The sequence below is a fragment of the Danio rerio genome, chromosome 1, assembly GCF_052040795.2.
Source record: "Danio rerio strain M-AB ecotype USA chromosome 1, GRCz13ab, whole genome shotgun sequence".
Classification (NCBI taxonomy): domain Eukaryota; kingdom Metazoa; phylum Chordata; class Actinopteri; order Cypriniformes; family Danionidae; genus Danio; species Danio rerio.
The window spans coordinates 57,052,501-57,070,106 of NC_141021.1; the positions used below are offsets into that span (position 1 = coordinate 57,052,501).

General features: G+C 37.2%; 1 protein-coding gene across 1 annotated transcript in view; it reads right to left on the reverse strand.

Moving 5' to 3' along the window:
* pkd1a (polycystic kidney disease 1a) overlaps positions 1-15,751 on the reverse strand; it is a 158,726-nt gene extending 142,975 nt beyond the window's left edge. Inside the window, exon 1 of the mRNA XM_087237787.1 lies at positions 15,287-15,751. Within this exon, the coding sequence (XP_087093913.1) occupies positions 15,287-15,555 (269 nt within the window). The 5' untranslated portion in view covers positions 15,556-15,751. The remainder of the gene's footprint in view (positions 1-15,286) is intronic.
* Positions 15,752-17,606: the final 1,855 nt, after the last annotated feature.

Below are 17,606 nucleotides of genomic sequence, written 5' to 3' on the forward strand. Positions count from 1 at the left end.
TGCTGGCTGCTGCTGTTGCAATGGAACGTTCTATTGAGTGTCGCCTCTTGGTCATTCTAAGCTCTTTGCTAACGGTCCGTTATTGAGGAAGTAGTATCAAAGACAAGTAGAATGCACAAGACGTGTCACTCGTATAGTTTTGAATAGGGAAAAGTGTAATGGTCAATATGGGGAATGAAGCTCCGCCTACTAGTACAGGATCATTGATTGATATAGACTGACAATTCTCCTATTCACCTATGAGACAGCTGTTTAATTTTATTGGTGATTCCAAAAAAGTATTGTAATCGTAAGCTTGGTAAACAATTTTGGAGAATTTGATGTTTCCCCATTCAGACAGAATGCCCGAGAGGCCTTTCAAAGGTGGCCGCAGAAATGACTTGCCCTAAAGGGACTTTGGAAGTATTTCCCAAAGCCTGCATTCTTCTCTGTTACACGCTCAAAAGTGAACGAAGACAAAAAGAACGTAGTATAAGTGGGCGAATTGGGACGCAGCATGTGTGTCTTTGCTTCTGTGTACGAGTGATGTCATCGTGCGAAGGCTGTCATGGCAACAAAATAAACCTCCGGTGCATCTGGTCAGAGAGTCTGTAAAACACACGTACACAGACTGAAAGTCGTCTTGGCGCGATTAAACCACTTCTGAGAGAGAGAGAGAGAGAGAGAGAGAGAGAGAGAGAGAGAGAGAGAGAGAGAGAGAGGGAAGAGGAGAGTGCAGGAATTCAGCCCTTCTCAGTCTACTGTTTCCTTTCCACACAATGATGTCTCCATTTCCAAGATTAGGGAAAAGAAAATTGGAGGGAAAAAAAGACACAGAAACGAACAGTGGAAAAAGCCTGATCTATTCTGTGAGGATCCATCTGATATTAAAAGACTCATAGTTTGCTTTTTTATTCATCCATTCATTTTCCTTTGGCTTAGTCTCTATTTCAGAGGTCGCTGCAGCAGAATGAACCGCCAACTATTCCAGCATATGTTTTACACAGGCTCTTTCAGCCGCAACCCAGTACTGGGAAACACCTATACACACTTATTCACACATTCACACTACAGCAAATTTATTTTAATCAGTTCACCTATAGCACATGTGTTTGAACTGTGGGGGAAATCGAAGCACCCGGAGGAAATCCATGCCAACAAAGTGAGAACATGCAAACACCACACAGAAACGCCAACTGACCCAGAATCTGCTCGAATCAGCAACCTTCTTGCTGTGAGACAACAGCACTACCCTCTGCGCCATTACGTCGCCATCTTTGTATTATTTATTTATTTTTCGTTTTTTATTATTTTTATTACTATGTTGTTTGTATATCTTTGTGTATATGCAGTTGAAACTAGAAGTTTACATACATTCAAAAAAAAGAAACATAACCATTTTTAAAAAACATCTGATGGTAAATCATACTAACTAAACATTTACTATTTTAGGTCTGTTAGGATTACTTAAATGATTTATATTTGCTAAGTGCCAGAATATTGAGAGATTTGTTTTGAATTTTTTTTTTTAATTTAAAGACAGTCAAAAGTTTACACACATTTCCTTGGTATTTTTTTGCTTTGCTTTTAAACTGTATAACTTTGGTCAAATGTTTTGGGTCTCCTTCCACAAGCTTCTCACAATAGTTTGAAGAAATTTTGGCCCGTTCCTCCTGACAGAACTGGTGTAACTGAGTCAGGTTTGTCTTGCTCGCAAGTTTTTTTTAACTCTGCCCACAAATGTTCTATAGGATTGAGTTCAGGGCTTTGTGATGGCCACTCCAAAACATTCACTCTGTTGTCCTTAAAGCACATAACTAATTTGGCAGTATGCTCAGGGTCATGGTCTGTTTAAGACCCATTTGTGGTCAAGTTGTAATTTCCTGGCTGATGTCTTGAGATGTTGCTTCAGTATTTCTCCATAATGTTCTGTCTTCATGATGCCATCTATGCTGTGAAGTGGACCAGTCCCTCCTGCAGCAAAACAGCCCCACAACATGATGCTGCCGCCCCCATACTTCACAGTTGGGATGGTGTTCCTAGGCTTGTAAGCTTTCCTCTTTGTCCTCCAAATGTAACACTGGTCATTATGGCCAAACAGTTCAATCTTAGCCCCATCAGACCACAACAATTATTCTTTTTCCCAGTGTAATTTAGCTAATTGTAATCTGGCTTTTTTGTTGATTCTGGCTTGTTGATTTTCCCATGTTGTCACACAAGGAAGCAGTGTGTGTTTGAGTTTTTCCTTAAATACTATTCTACAGTTGTGCCTCCATTTAACTCAAATGTTTTCAATTAGCCAATCAGAATCTTCCAAAACCTCGACATCATCATCTCAGCTTTTTCAGAGGCAGAATAATCTTATTGTGTGTAAACTTGACTTTCAAGAAAAGTTATAACAATATCTCAAAACAATCTCCCTCTCATCTTTCTGCTATTAAGCAGAACAGAAACACATGTGATAATCCAAACTTGCCTAAAAGAGAAAACGTTTAGGCTGCATTTACACTGCAGATCTTGATGGTCAATTCCGATTTTGTGACTGTATCCGATTTTTTTGCAGAGCTGCTTACATCATCTTTTAAAAGTGACTTGTATTCGATCGTGTTCATTTACACAGCACACTGCAAAGGCGCAATGACCAAGAAAAATAAAGAGCGGGCGCTGACTAACAGCTAATAATTAAAGAGTGCTCTTTTCTATATTCCTCTATGTAATTTGTTCGCAGCTTTTGACAAGCTGTTTTATTATAGTTTATGACAGAAATTTATCAATCTTCTTTTGATATATAGGCTTTTTTTAACCTTTAGGCATCTTAATGTAATGTCCATGGCGTGATTTATGCATATGATGTAGTTATGCACTAGTTTTATATTAGTTTACATTGGTTACGTGGCAGACATTGCGCACTGTCTCTCTCGTTAACATGCTTAAATACCTGTGCTATTTGACAATATAAAAGCTGTTTAAGTCCTCGTGTATGAGATTTAAGGTTTGGGACTCTGCTGAAGTCTGTTCTGAAAGGAAAGTGTCAAACTTGACGTCATTCGCTATTGTTTTTAATGACGCGCGACTCTCATTGACAGGTCAAAATCCGATCAACTGCTTATACTGCAAACACGAGAAAACCGATCATAATCATATCGGATACATTTCCACATATGAATTAGTTCTGAATCTGATTTGAGTAAATCGGAATCCATGTGATTTGTTCCTGCTTACACGTACATGAGCCAAATCCGATCTGTGCCACATGGAAGAAAACAATCGGAATTGAGGCACTTGGACAGTGCAGTGTAAACGCAGCCTTAGTCACATTACCGTACGTTCACACCGAAAGCGGCGAGAGCGTCAAAGTAGCCGGAAGTCATTCATTTTCAATGAGAGCCGGCGGCGATAGGCGGCGAGGAGCAGCGCGGCGCGTCTTCGCCGGCGTGAGCGTCGAGGAGAGTTGAAATGAAGTCAACTTTATGGTAATGAGCTATGACGCGGTTGGTCGGCAAGCAATCAGAATGAAGACGTCCACCGCTTGATAGCAGTTCAGAGAACACAGACCTGTGAACTTTGGTTACGACCACAGTTGTTCCCAAGGGTTTGATTATTGCGGTCGCCGGATTTCCAATTATTTACAATGTTTTCTTACAGGAACATGCATTAAATAAGTTACTGGTGAGTTACTGATGTTCATTACTGTTATATATATTTATCTTAAAAAAGCGGGAATCTCACGCGACGTGACAGTACAAAACAGTACTGCTGCTTCAGGATATTTCAGACATATGGACACATATTTGATAAATAGAGCAAAGCCAAACCACACGCAACTTGATCATCCATTGTTGTATGAATTTAGTGTAGTGCGCAACATTTTCACGCTAGAAACATGTTTTATGCAGGAATGTAACTGATATGCTGCAACGGCTCCTTTAAATATGAGATCAATGTAGCGTGTTTTGACGCTCTCGCCGCCGGAGCTGAAGGCAGATAGCGTTGTCGCCAGGGCGGCCAGAGCGACCTTGGACGCTCTCGCCGCTTTCGGTGTGAACGTACGGTTATAATCTGATTTTCAACTGTATGTGGTATTTTACCTGTTATTTATATGCTTATTTAGTGTATAATTATATTTCCCTGATCATTTCTTGTTTGGTGAATTGTAGCAGTGTGTGTATATCTATATATGTATCAATATTATGTATATTTTATTGACTGACCTACACTGAAAAAAAATATTTAAAGATGATTCCGTGGATTTACTAAAAAAAATTTTACGTTAAGTGGTTGTAAACAACTTATTTGGGCTGAATATAAACAAACAAATGAAGTTGAACATTATTAAACTTAATTTGTTGGTTTAAATTTAACACAAATAAATTGTTTACAACAGTTCTGCATGCAACACTTAATCAAAATCAATGTGCTGTTCAGTGTTTGTTTATGCTAGTAAACTAACGTGACGTTTTATTGTACGGTATCGGCCATGTTCCTGTGAAAGGCTTTAAGAGCTGCAGTCAAACTCTCGTGTGGTTCAGAATGACTGGAGTATAGGGGAGGAAAAGAGTGAAGAAAGCTCTCAGGAATGAGAACAGGAGCTGGAGCGTTCTTCAGGAAGGGTCTGTGTGTGTGTGTGTGTGTGTGTGTGTGTGTGTAGAGTGAAGGAGCGGATGGAAAGAGAAGTGTGTAGATCCAGCACACGGCAGATGTGAACTTGAGAGACGAGGCGAGCTGCCAGATACAGCTCCATCCAAATATGCTGCGCTTATGTAGGGTGTGTGTGTGTGTGTGAGAGCGAGAGTCTGTGTCTCTCTGTGTATATGTATGTGTGCATCTGTGTGTGTCTCTCTCTTTCTCTCTGTGTGTCTGTCTCTGTGTGTGTGTGCGTCTATGTTTCTCAGTGTGTGTGTGTGTGTGTACATCTGCGAGTGTATGCATGTCTGTGTGTTTGTGTGTGTGTCTGTGTTTCTGTGTATGTCTCTCTCTTTCTCTTTGAGTGTGTGTGTGTATTTCTGTGTGCCTGAGTCTCTCTCTGTGTGTTTGTCTGTCTTTATCTGTGTGTATGTGTGTCTCTCTTTCTCTCTGGGTGTGTGTTTCTGTGTGTGTGCATCTCTTTGTGTGTGTGCGTGTGTATGTCTGTGTGTTTGTCTCTTAAATTGTGTGTGATTGTGTGTGTGTGTGTGTGTGTCACAGCAAAAAGGTCGCCATGACGACAGGCTTTTAGAAGTAATTAATTTTAACCAGACACCCTTTCATTTTCACAACAAAGCAAAGGTGATCGTCCATCTCCGTCTTCAAGATGCTTAAAGATGAGCGATCTTCACAGCGGAGAAAGACCAGGAAAGGTCACTCATTTAACACAAGCCCTACAGCTCTTCAAACTCTCTCTCTCTCTGTGTGTGTGTGTGTGGCAGCTAAAATCCACAAAACTCACTTTATTTTTCACTTCCGTTGCTCACTTAGTCTAGACTACATACACCCCAGCCAATTTAGTTCATCAGTTCCCCTATAGCGCATGTGTTTCAACTGTGGGGAAAACCTAAGCAGCCGGAGGAAACCCACGCCAACATGGGGAGAACATGCAAACTCCACACAGCAGGTTTGAGTCCCAGCCAGTGACCTTCTTGCTGTAAGGCTACAATACTAACCACTGAGCCACCGTGCCGCCTGCCTTAATTCAATCAAAGTGAGCTTTTACGTTTTGTTGACTTGACTGGATCTGTAATCGGATTTAGTGAAGTTTTACAATTTTACCTGTACAGTAAATCTCAACACAACGGAACAATAAAGTCAAAATAGTGTCTCCCATGTTAATCAGGTTCAGAAAATACACAATAAGTTTTTGACATTTATATTAAAGCATGCTAGAAATCCGCTTGGTTAAGTGAACTCGTCAGTTTACGTTCGGTCTAATACAATCAAATTGAGTTCACGTAACTTGTTTCTATTAAGTTCAATAAACTTTTGTTAAAGATAGGGCGAAATAGATCGAAATTTATGCTCAATTTCGATTATCGAATCAAAAAATAGAATCGTCGATGCTGCCACGCCCCCATGTCACGTCAGCTTGGCTTGCCAAGCGGGAAAAAAACAGGCTTGTTGAAGTGCTTGTTAAACTGCAGAAGCAGGAGACCCGTCGACAGAACTTAAACCCTCTCCTCTTTCAATGAAGTCGCCGGTGTGTAAGCATTTTGGATTTCCAGTGAGTTATGTTGACAACGTTTGTGTTGTCGACAAAAAAAACACAGTTTTGCAAGCTCTGCTATGTACGTATTACGTACGGTTCGTCCGATAGACAACACCGGCATCGCAATCCTCCGCCCGCCCCCATTGCAAATCCGCTCGCGAAAAGTTCACACTCAGGCCCTGTTTACACTGTCTTTGTTTTTTAATGGCATTTTAGAACGACAACGATTTGACATCCACAGTGGCGTGTAGCATTTCTGAGCAGCCCTCCTTCCTCTCTACCTCTGAAAATGTACATCACGTGACCACACAGACACAGACGCACACACAGCCATGCGCTCGAGACAGCAGGTCCAGGCAGTCAGAGGACTGCTTCAATCTTTCTCACTTGTACTTAGTCATTTTAGCGAACACCTCAGATACTGCTGGCTGGTTCCTGTTGGTTGTGCGTCTTTTTTACCGACGCCATTATAACGACACAGATCACTGCCTATTCACGAGTCCCGCAGAAAAAGTGATTGACAGGTGGTAATTATGAGTGTAACTTGCCTTTATTCATTTACTGTATGATTTGTTTATGCGTAAAACAAAGACCATGCAGGTCAGGTAGTTTAAACGGTAGGCTACAAATAGTTAATTGGTCATTAATTAATTAATTATTCATAATCGAAAATTTAATCGAATCGTGCCTTTAGAATCAAAAATGTAATCGAATCGAGCATTTGGAGGATCGTGACACCCTTAGTTAAAGAATGTAAGTCAAAGTAACTTGCTTTGTTTAATTAATTGCACTTTTTGATTTTACAAGAGCCAATGTAAAGACCTGAGGACAGGTGTGATGTGCTTTGAGTTTCTGGTTCTAGTCAGCGTTCTGGATGAGCTGCAACTGTCTGTGTTTTTGAGAAGGCTGGTTAAGAGCCCATTACAGTAATCCACTCTGCTGATCATAAAAGCATGAACAAGTCCTCACTGCAAACAAAGCATCTAATCCTTGCAATGTGTCTGAGATCATAGTATGCTCATTTAGTTACTGCTTTGACATGACTACTGAAACTTAGATCAGACTCCAGAATCACACCAATTAAATCACATTCGGGTTCTTGCAGTTCATTTAACAGCCACCGGTGTCGCTAATAGCAATGTTGTTAGTATTTTTTCTTCCAATGTCTTTTAATTAACCACTTCAGAAACAATTATTTTTGCATTATTTTTGGAAGGATTATCTGTAACACCTTCTTTTCATTTCTGAAAAATATCCCCAAAAGCTAGGTGAAAAATAAGGATGCTGTTAAAAACGATGCAACATTGTTAATAGGCAACTTCTGTTGTCTATTAAAAGCTTCATTTTCTTCATGAACTTAATAAATGAAACATACTTCTGCATTATAATGAATCCTCACAATCGTAAAACTAGGAACACTGTCATAAACTTTTAATCTCAGAAACTATCAAAAGCTGACGGTCCAATTGCACCAATGCAGTATCATCACATCTGGCTCTGTTACTAGCTCTGTATGTGTTCAATCAACTGTGTCCTTTTTGTGGGCAATAATACTGCAAAATCCAATAATGTTTGATGTTACGCTTTATGCCTCAGAGATTGCATTTTAAAAATGAATACAAAACCTTTATTATTAGTAATATCATTACCAAACTAACAACATAGTTTGGTCATTTCATATCATCAATTATTTTATGCTACTTTTTTCTTCATATAAAAAGACAAACATGCATAGTTAGAAAAGCCTAAGTTGTGAATATCATGGATGTATAATTACTGTATATAATATAAAATAATTATAATTAAACTAATTTGTCCAGCCACAGTTACCACCTGATATCTGGAGCCAAATTATAAAGGGACAACATTACTTTAGAAGGATAACAGAATTACTGTGTTTGTACATTTGTACTAAGATATTGGAAGGTCTGTTCATAAAATCAGGTCACTTTAGCTATCTTTCTTGCTTTATATGCCAATAATGACTCTTCAAATATGGAGAAATGAACACTCTATAAAATCTTGGCTTGTCGTAACCCAAAATTGCATCAAACTGCATGTGTTTGTCCATATTTGATCCAAACATTTGATGATAGCAACCCACCTTATGACCATAAGTGTTCATAAGTGTTATTTATACAATGAAAACTGAAGTTACTGTGTTCCAGTTACATTTTGGGGAGTGCAGTAACGTAAGGAATTACATTTTTAATTTGTGTAATTTGATTACAGTTAATAAACTCAGTGTGATTCATTACAGTGCATCCGGAAAGTATAAATAGCTCTTCTCTTCACCTTTTCCATATTTTTTTATGTTCCAGCCTTATTCCAAAATGGATTAAATTCAGTTATTTCCTCAACATTCTACACACAATACCTCACAATACCCCAATTTCTAAAAATAAAAAACCTGAAAATCACATGCACATCAATATTCACTGCCTTTGCTTAATAGTTTGTTGATGCACCTTTGGCAGCAATTACAGCCTCAAGTCTTTATGAATATGATGCCAAAAGCTTGACACACTTGTCTTTGGGAATTTTTGCCCATTCCTCTTTGCAGTACCTCTCAGATGTTCAATAGAATTTAGATCTGGGCTCTGGCTGGGCCACTCAAGGACATTCACCAATTGTTGTGAAGCCACTCAGATGATATTTTGGCAGTGTGCATTGGGTCATCGTCCTGCTGAAAGATGAACCGTCGCCCCAGTCTGAGGTCAAGAGCACTCTGAAGCAGGTTTTCATTCAGGATGTCTCTGTACATTGCTGCATTCATCTTTCCCTCTATCCTGACTAGTTATCCAGTTCCTGATGCTGAAAAACATCCCCACAGCATGATGCTGCCACCACCATGCTTCACTGTAGGAATGGTATTAGCCTGGTGATGAGCGCTGCCTGGTTTTATCCAAACTTAACGCCTGACATTCACTCCAAAGAGTTTAATTTGAGTCTCATCAGAGCAGAGAATTTTGTTTCATATGGTCTGACAGTCCTTCAGATGCCTTTTGGAATTGACCACATGTGAACTCCCATTAAGCGGCTGAAACATCTCAAGAATGATCAGTGGAAACAGAAGCTGAGCTCAATTTAGAGCTTCACGCCAAAGGCTGTGAATACTGATGCACATGTGGTTTCTCAGATTTTTTATTTTTAATAAATTTGCAACAGTTTCAAAAAATCTTTGTTCACATTGTCATTATGGTGTATTGTATGTAGAATTTAGACAAAATTAATTAATTTATTCCATTTTGGAATAAAAAAATGTGGAAAAAGTGAAGCGCTATGAATACTTTCCGGATGCACTGTACTTACATTACAAATCTAGATTTTAGCAAACAATATTTGCTTTTTTTAAATCATGTTTTCCACTGCAATTCACTTCTAAATTGCTGAAGAACGCAAGTTAAAATAATGCTGAAATAGCTGCTGACAGCAAGTGGTTGCTTCTTCAAGAGCAAATACAGACACTACTTTGATTTCATTCAGCGTAACAACAAAAATATTGCTGTGAAATGCAGTCTATGTCCAGTCTCTAGAAACCTTTCGATGCTTTAAATCGACCAGCAACTTGCTGTTGTTTTAAGTAACGTACCCAACATTGGTGTTTTACAACTATTCAACTTCTGAATACCGTTAGACTCTGCAGAAAACACTGTTTATCTCACGTTTATCTTTTTTCCATTACGTTTATCTACTGAATGTTTTTAATCGTAACCTGTGCTTACTGTTAAATCTTTAAAGGTGCAGTAGGTGATCTTCCACAATGCTAACAGCTTAGCATAAATCTCTGAATCATAGTCCCTCCCCTGCCGCCTACAGCCACACCTTCTTAAACACGAGCACCGCAAAAGAACCCTCTCTCATGTGTTAAAAGCGACTAGTGCTCGTCCGGTGGCGTGCAAGCCAAACTGACATGCCATTTCAGAGTGAATATTTAGAGTTGCATGGTAAACAATATAAGGAGAGACTAGGCGGAATAGCGGTATTTACTTGTGTTTTGTTGTTAAACTAATTAAAATCTACATTATCGATGCTGTAAAAGGTCCCTGAAACTGAAAATAGTCTTATCAATCTTTCATGGGAAGATTTTAGTGGCTGAACAACACTTCTGTGAAGATATAACCCATGTGTAACAACAACATCTAACGTTCCATCAGCTCTGCGTGAAGCTAAAACAGTTTTAAAACAGAACATTACCTGTCTAAGAGAAATCCTTCAGCCATGGTGTCATCCTTTCTCCAGCGTGCAAAGGTAACTCCAATATTGATTCAGGTTTTTAAAAAGTTTTGATTCAGCAGGTTTTTACCGATCTCACGCACACGTGCCCTCTCTCGTGAACGTGCAGCACAAACAGCGGTGAGCGGAGATGCCTATAAACGGCTGCGCAGTTGTTCAAATCTGCATTTGCTGACGGACAGATTGAGCTACTAATCTGAATTATGAGAGATGTCAGCCCGACTCTATTTAATTGGATGAACATTATTTAGTTTTATGCCTTACCCAAAATATAAAAATAACATGCACTAAAATACTAACTTTAGAATATAATATTTAGAACAAAACCTCATCATTACTAAAACAATTTAATTAAATGTGATAATAAAGATGTGTTTAAATTGGTTCAATTAGTTAGAGACAAGTGACGTCAACCTCAACAATGGGCAGCAGGGGGCGTGAGAGTACCGCGATACACCACGAAAGTTTCGCGATACGTATCGTGGCTGGTGTATCGCGATATTTCAGTTCGGTTTTAATATCGTTACACCCCTAAAAAATACATATATTTTGATTATTTACTTTAATTATTACTATTAGACTGTGAAGAGACTTTCAACCAGCACAACAACAGATGCTTCTGAAGACAGTCTACTGCACCTTTAACTACATTTAATCTGCATAATTGTCTCCCCTACAAAATCATCACAATCAATCTACATTCATTCCAAATAGAGCTATCTGGAGAAATTGTATTCATATTGCAATGTAAGTATAATATCACAGTAAAATTAAATTAATTAAAATCTTACCAATATCACACAGCCCTAATTCTGATTGTCCTTTCTGGTTATACACATACATATGCTGTTCATGTGTTCTGTGTTTACGTATGTTGCATGTTTTGCACTCTTAATAAAAATTACAAATCTGATTGATTTTGGTCTTTTTTTTTAAGAAAAGTGTTGAAAGTGTCAGCTCTCTGTGCTGTGCGCATACATCTGCTGCCTATGCGAATGGTTAACACATGCTCACGCTCGAGCGCCACAAAAACGAGAGTAAAGAACACAGTGTTCTCGACACAAGGACGCAGTTTCACAGCGAGCCTCAAGTCTACCTGCAATAACTTCAGATGCATATACTGGTAAACAACGAGCAGTCGCATGTGCTCAAATACATTTCACATAACCCTGTGCAGCCATCGCACACTTTCGCATGAAGATCATTTTCCAGCACTCAGGGATGCAGACAAAGCATCACTTTTTTGATGGATTATTTTTTTTTACAGTTCGGCAGTCTGCAAAAGCAGTCTGAATGAATCAGTTTTAAAGATTATAAAGTTAAATAAATGTCAAGAGAAAGAAACGGAGACTGTTTAATTTGAAGAAAAATGTATGCTTCATTAATCCATGTGATGAAAACATGCTAGTTTTTTAAGCCATACTACAGTAAAGCACTTGAATTACTCTGTAATTATTTAGTTAACACGACAACTATAGTAATATAAAACATTATGCCATATGATGTTTTCGATTACTATAGTAATGATATTAGCTTACTAGGTCCCATTTTATATTAAGTGGCCTTAACTAACATGTACTTACATAGGATATAATAGTTTGTTACAATGTACTTATTGCGTATTTACTGTGTACTTATGTTTGATTAAATACATGTATGTAATTACATCTGTAATTAACTTTTGTAATTGCATTTGTAAATACACTGTTGACCATCCCTTACACCTTAACCTACCCTTCGTCCTACCCATGCCACCAAACCTGTCCATAACCCAACCTCTATCCCAACTCAAAAGCACCACAAGTGTTCTCAAATACATTATAAACACAGTAAGTACATTGTATTGATTTTTTTGATGTAAGTACATAGTAGTTAAGGACACTTAATATAAAGTGGGACCGCTTACGATAGTAAAACGCTTTAGTATTTATTACTGTTTATGAGTTCACAGTAGTTAATAGTACTTCAGTATGCTGCAGCATTGATTAAAGAATTATAAATGCTTTAATATATAAAGTATAATAAACTTTACTATAGTATTTACTATAAAATATTAGGATAAATAGTTTGGTTTCCTATAGAGTTATGCAGGAAGCCATTTGATTATCATGTGACAAAACCACAAAATAGCTGATATTTATGTCACGTAACCTTTACCATTACTGCAAGACATCAAAAATATCACAGCACTGAGATAAATTTTACAATTTACACCACTTGACAATTATATTTACCATACATTAAAAATACTATAGTAATTTATAATGCTTTTAAACCATGCTAAAGTGCTAGAATTAATGTGTTGCAGTGATTCTATAATTGCTATGGTAACATGACAACTATAGTAATATAAATAATTATGCTATATCATGTTTTTCGATAAATATATTAAGGATATTAGTTACTATAGTTAAAAGCTACAGTATTTATTACTGTTTATGAGTTAACGATAGCTAATACTACTACAATATGTTGTAGCTTACATGAACAGAGTTATAAATGCTATAATATATACAGTATAAGGCACTTTACTGTAGTATTTACTATGAAACATCTGAATAAGCAATCGGTTCCCAAGTATAGAGGAATGCAAGAAGCCATTTTGTTATCTTGTGACAAAAAAACACACGAAATATTATATATTTAAGTCACATGACCTTTAGCATTAGTGCAAGTCATCAAAAGTATTACAGTACTGAGGTCAATTAGACCATTGACACCCCTTGACAATTAGATTTACCATACATGAAGAAATACCATAGTAATTTGTAGTCGTTTTGAACCATACTATAGTAGAGTACTTGAGTTGCTATGGTAAAACGACAACTATAGTAATATAAACAAATGATGCAATTATATCATGTTTTCGATAACTATAGTTATATTAGCTTACTGTAGTAAAAAGCTACAATGTTTATTGCTGTTAATGAGTTCACGATAGGTACATGAACAATGAGTCATATACACTATAGTATAGACAGTATAATACACTTTACTATAGTATTTACTATGAAAACATTTGGATAAACAATCGGTCCACGAGTATAGAGTCATGCAGGAAGCCATTTTGTTATCATGTGACAAAACCCCAAAATAGCCTTCACCATTACTGCAAGTCATCAAAAGAATCACAACACTAAGGTAAATTTGACTATTTACACCGCTTGACAATTAAATTTACCATACATGAAAAAATACTATAGTAATTTATAGTGTTTTTGAACCCTACTATAGTAAAGCATTAGAATGAATGTGTTCTGGTTATTCTATAGTTGCTATGGTAACACAACAACTATAGTAATATAAACAAATGATGCTATATCATGTTTTCGGTAACTATAGTAATGATGTTAGCTTACTTAGCTACAGTATTTATTACTGTTTATGAGTTCACGGTAGTTAATAGTACTACAGTGTGCTGCAGCATTAATTAACAAAGAGCCAAAAATGCTATAATGTATACAGTATAATACACTTTACTATTATTGACACTATAGCATTTACTATAAAAAAAACTTTTGTATAAATGTACGATCGCAGAGATATATAGAGTTATGCAGGAAGCCATTTTGTTATCAGGTGACAAAACCACAAAATAGCCTTCACCATTACCACAAGTTATCAAAAGTATCACAATACCGAGGTAAATTTGACCATTTACACCGCTTGACAATTAGATTTACCTCACATAAAAAAATACTATAGTAATTTATAGTGTTTTTGAACCCAACTATAGTAAAGTACTTGAATGAATGTGTTGCTGTATTGCTGTGGTAATACGACAACTACAGTAATATAAACAAATGACCCAACATTGTAGTTTTACATATATAAATTATACATTACACCACAGTTTACTGTAGTAGAAACTATAACTATACTGCATAACCTCTACATCTTTTCAGTTTATAATTGATACTCCATTGTGCTGTAGCATTCAATAACTGTTTTAAATACTATACTATAATACACTATGCTATAATATGGTCCAAAGAGCACTGTACTTACCTAAAATATCTAAAATATTTTTTAAGTGGTACTGTGTCCAAAGTTAAAACCAAAATCTGTTTTTATATTTCTTTTAAAAAGTTCAAATGGATGCAACTAAAACATTGGCACAATTGTTAACAACCAAACAATAATAATAATAATCCAAAAGCCTCCAGCTTTGCCTCTGTACCACACATCCTGAGACTTTTGATTTTTTACAGTCATTGTGATTGACAGATAAACAGTGGCAGTCTGAAGTATTACACCAGCCAACACTCCCCAGCCATCACCACAGCCAGATCAGGTAGTTGCTGGAAGGGATACAGCTGCGACCGGAAGTTAATCAATTATCCATTAATTGTACTTTATTAACCTAAGTAACCTCTATCCCCTCAGTAATGTAAAAACAGTAATTTCACCCTGTAATATTAATATTATTTAGCAAATTATCCATTAAACTGTATTTTATTAACGTCTACCCCTACCTTAAAACAGCAATGTAAAAACAGCAATTACCCCAAGTAAAATTATTAAATTACTAATTAAGTTATTAACGTCAACCCTAACCATATACCTCACAGTAATGTAAACAAAGTAATGATTACACAGAGTATTATTACTATTCATTAAATTACCCATAAACTTAACGTCTACTCTCCCTAACACAGTATTAACAGTTATTAGGCCTACACCGAGTATTATTCATATTAATTATTAAATTACCCATTTAAATTATATTTCAATAACGTCCACCCCTAATATTTATTATTGTCGTACAGTGTCACAAAAAATGTGCTATATGATGAGAGTATCTGCAGCTGTATCCCTTCTAGACCACAACAAACACCCACATCAGCACCCATAAACCCGCCTGGGACTTCACACAAAGCGACGGCCACTTACAGTGTGTGTGTGTCGGAGGGCAGGTCGGACGCCGCCGGGGCCTGATCTAGTCCGATGTTGGAGCAATTGACCACGCAGGAGTTTTGGGGTCCCGCCGCCGTGCAGGAGCAGTTACCCGGGCACGGGGTGCACGCTGCCGCGTCTGCCTTGACGACCGAGCGCGCCTCCAGGCAGCACAGTGCAAAGAGCAGGCTGGAAAATAATCCAAACTTTGGGAGACAGACGCCATGTTTTCGCTTAGACGCAATCTGTCCATTTCCACAAGGCATCGCTCACTCGCATCTCATCGCCCCTTCTGTTGGTGAAGTTTTCCTCGGAGGAAAGTTCACTCTTTTCCCAGGTTTTCCATAAGTGAATCGGCGCAGAAATCGAAAAGTGCTCGGAAATCGCGTTTTTTCCCCCCAACTTCGATGACGTTCCCCCGCTATTCCTCCGTTAACGGAACTAGATTCACTTCTTCAGACTAAAGGAGGGGAGGAAAAAAAACTCTGGATTCTGCTCTGCCAGAAGTTCCTGAAGAACTTCCTCTCGTTCCCCATCATGCAGTGCCGCTGCTCTCCACTGGACGAGGCTTCATCCGAAAACAAACTGCTGCACTGCAAAAAATGCTTTTCTTGCTTAGATTTTTTGTCTTGTTTCTAGTCTAAATATCTAAAATTTCTTATATCAAGAGTCATTTTCTGGACAAGCAAAGCATATTGTCTCATTTTCAGAAATAATATGCCAATAATAAGTGAGTTTTTCCTTAAAGCAAGCAAAATAATCTGCCAATGAAGTAAGCAAAATAATCTTGTTTTTTCTTTTGATGTAAGATTATTTTGCTTACCCCATTGGCAGATTATTTTGCTTGTTTTAAGGAAAAACTCTCTTATAATTGGCATATTATTTCTCAAAATGTTTTGCGTGTCTAGAAAATTCATCTTGATTTAGGAATTTTCAGATATTTGGACTAGAAACAAGACAAAAAAATCTAAGTAAGAAAAGCATTTTTTGCAGTGTGTTCATTAAAACTCAACGTTTACTGATGCTGTATTTGTTTTATTATTGACTTTTTTTTAAGAAAGAAAGAATGTTTGATTTCCACAACACTTTATTACAAAATATTAATACATAATCTACAAAAATAACTCACCAAATATAATAAAGAGGAGAAAAGCAACGGGAAAAAATGAAAAACGGGTGCAAAAGTCAAATAGTTTTCCTAAACCTCACACTGAGCACTGTAGAAACACATCAAGTCAAAAGATGAAAGATCATCCACAGCTAAACAACGAAAGAAAGTCAATGATAAAAGGAATACAGTATCAGTACATTGGGTTTCGATGAACATCAGTTTGAGTTTTTAGGATGAAGCCCTCATCCAGTGGAGCTTTCATTCGTTCTAAATAAACAAAGAAAGAAAATACTAAATATAGCCTACAACAGTACACACAGCCTATGCCGAGTGCAGAGACAAAACATTCATAATTAGAAGTCTTATATTCCAGAATAATATAAGTCTTGTATTATATTGATTATGTTTCTTTGATTTTATTTCAGATGAAACATTTTAGGGCGGGATTTCTCACCCAAATATTGACATTTACTGTACAATATTTAATAATATATTATCATTTCAAATAATATTCTAATTACAGCAGGGCCGGAGTGGGACTGCTTTTCAGCCCTGGAGTTTCAAGCCTCAGACCGGCCCACCTCAGTTCACGACTGACTATATTAAAATAAGGACATTTCCAATTCAGTTTCTAATTACAATATCACGTTTTTTTTTTTAAGAAAACAGCTGCTTTAGAACTTCAAATGTTCAACAACTCTAACAGTATTATATGTCTTAACAATAAAAATGAGAGGAAAAAAAAAAAAAAAAAACATACTCAGGTGACATTCAAACCCCGATCGGTGGCGTCGTAATCTAACGTGCTAACCACTGGACCACAGCAGTCGTAGTTGAATCACCAGTAATTTGCAGGCTAACTTACTTATATATAAAAAGAGCAGAGCTACAGTGAAATAATGAATAAGAAGACTGGTCAAATAAATTAATTAATTTAAAAAGTGTGACTGATGAGAGCAACAGATTCTGAAGCTAGGGACACCGGCCCTCGCGGCCAAAAAACGGACCGGCCCACCGGGAATTCTCCCGGTCCTCCCGATTAGCCAATCCGGGCCTGAATTACAGTAATGTTTTTTATAAATTGTATAAATGGTTACATAATATAAAACGCTTAATTGGTTCATATCATGGCTAATAAATGATCATGGCCAGCAGGTACAGTTGAAGTCAGAATTATTCGCCCCCTTTGATTTTTTTTCTTTATTA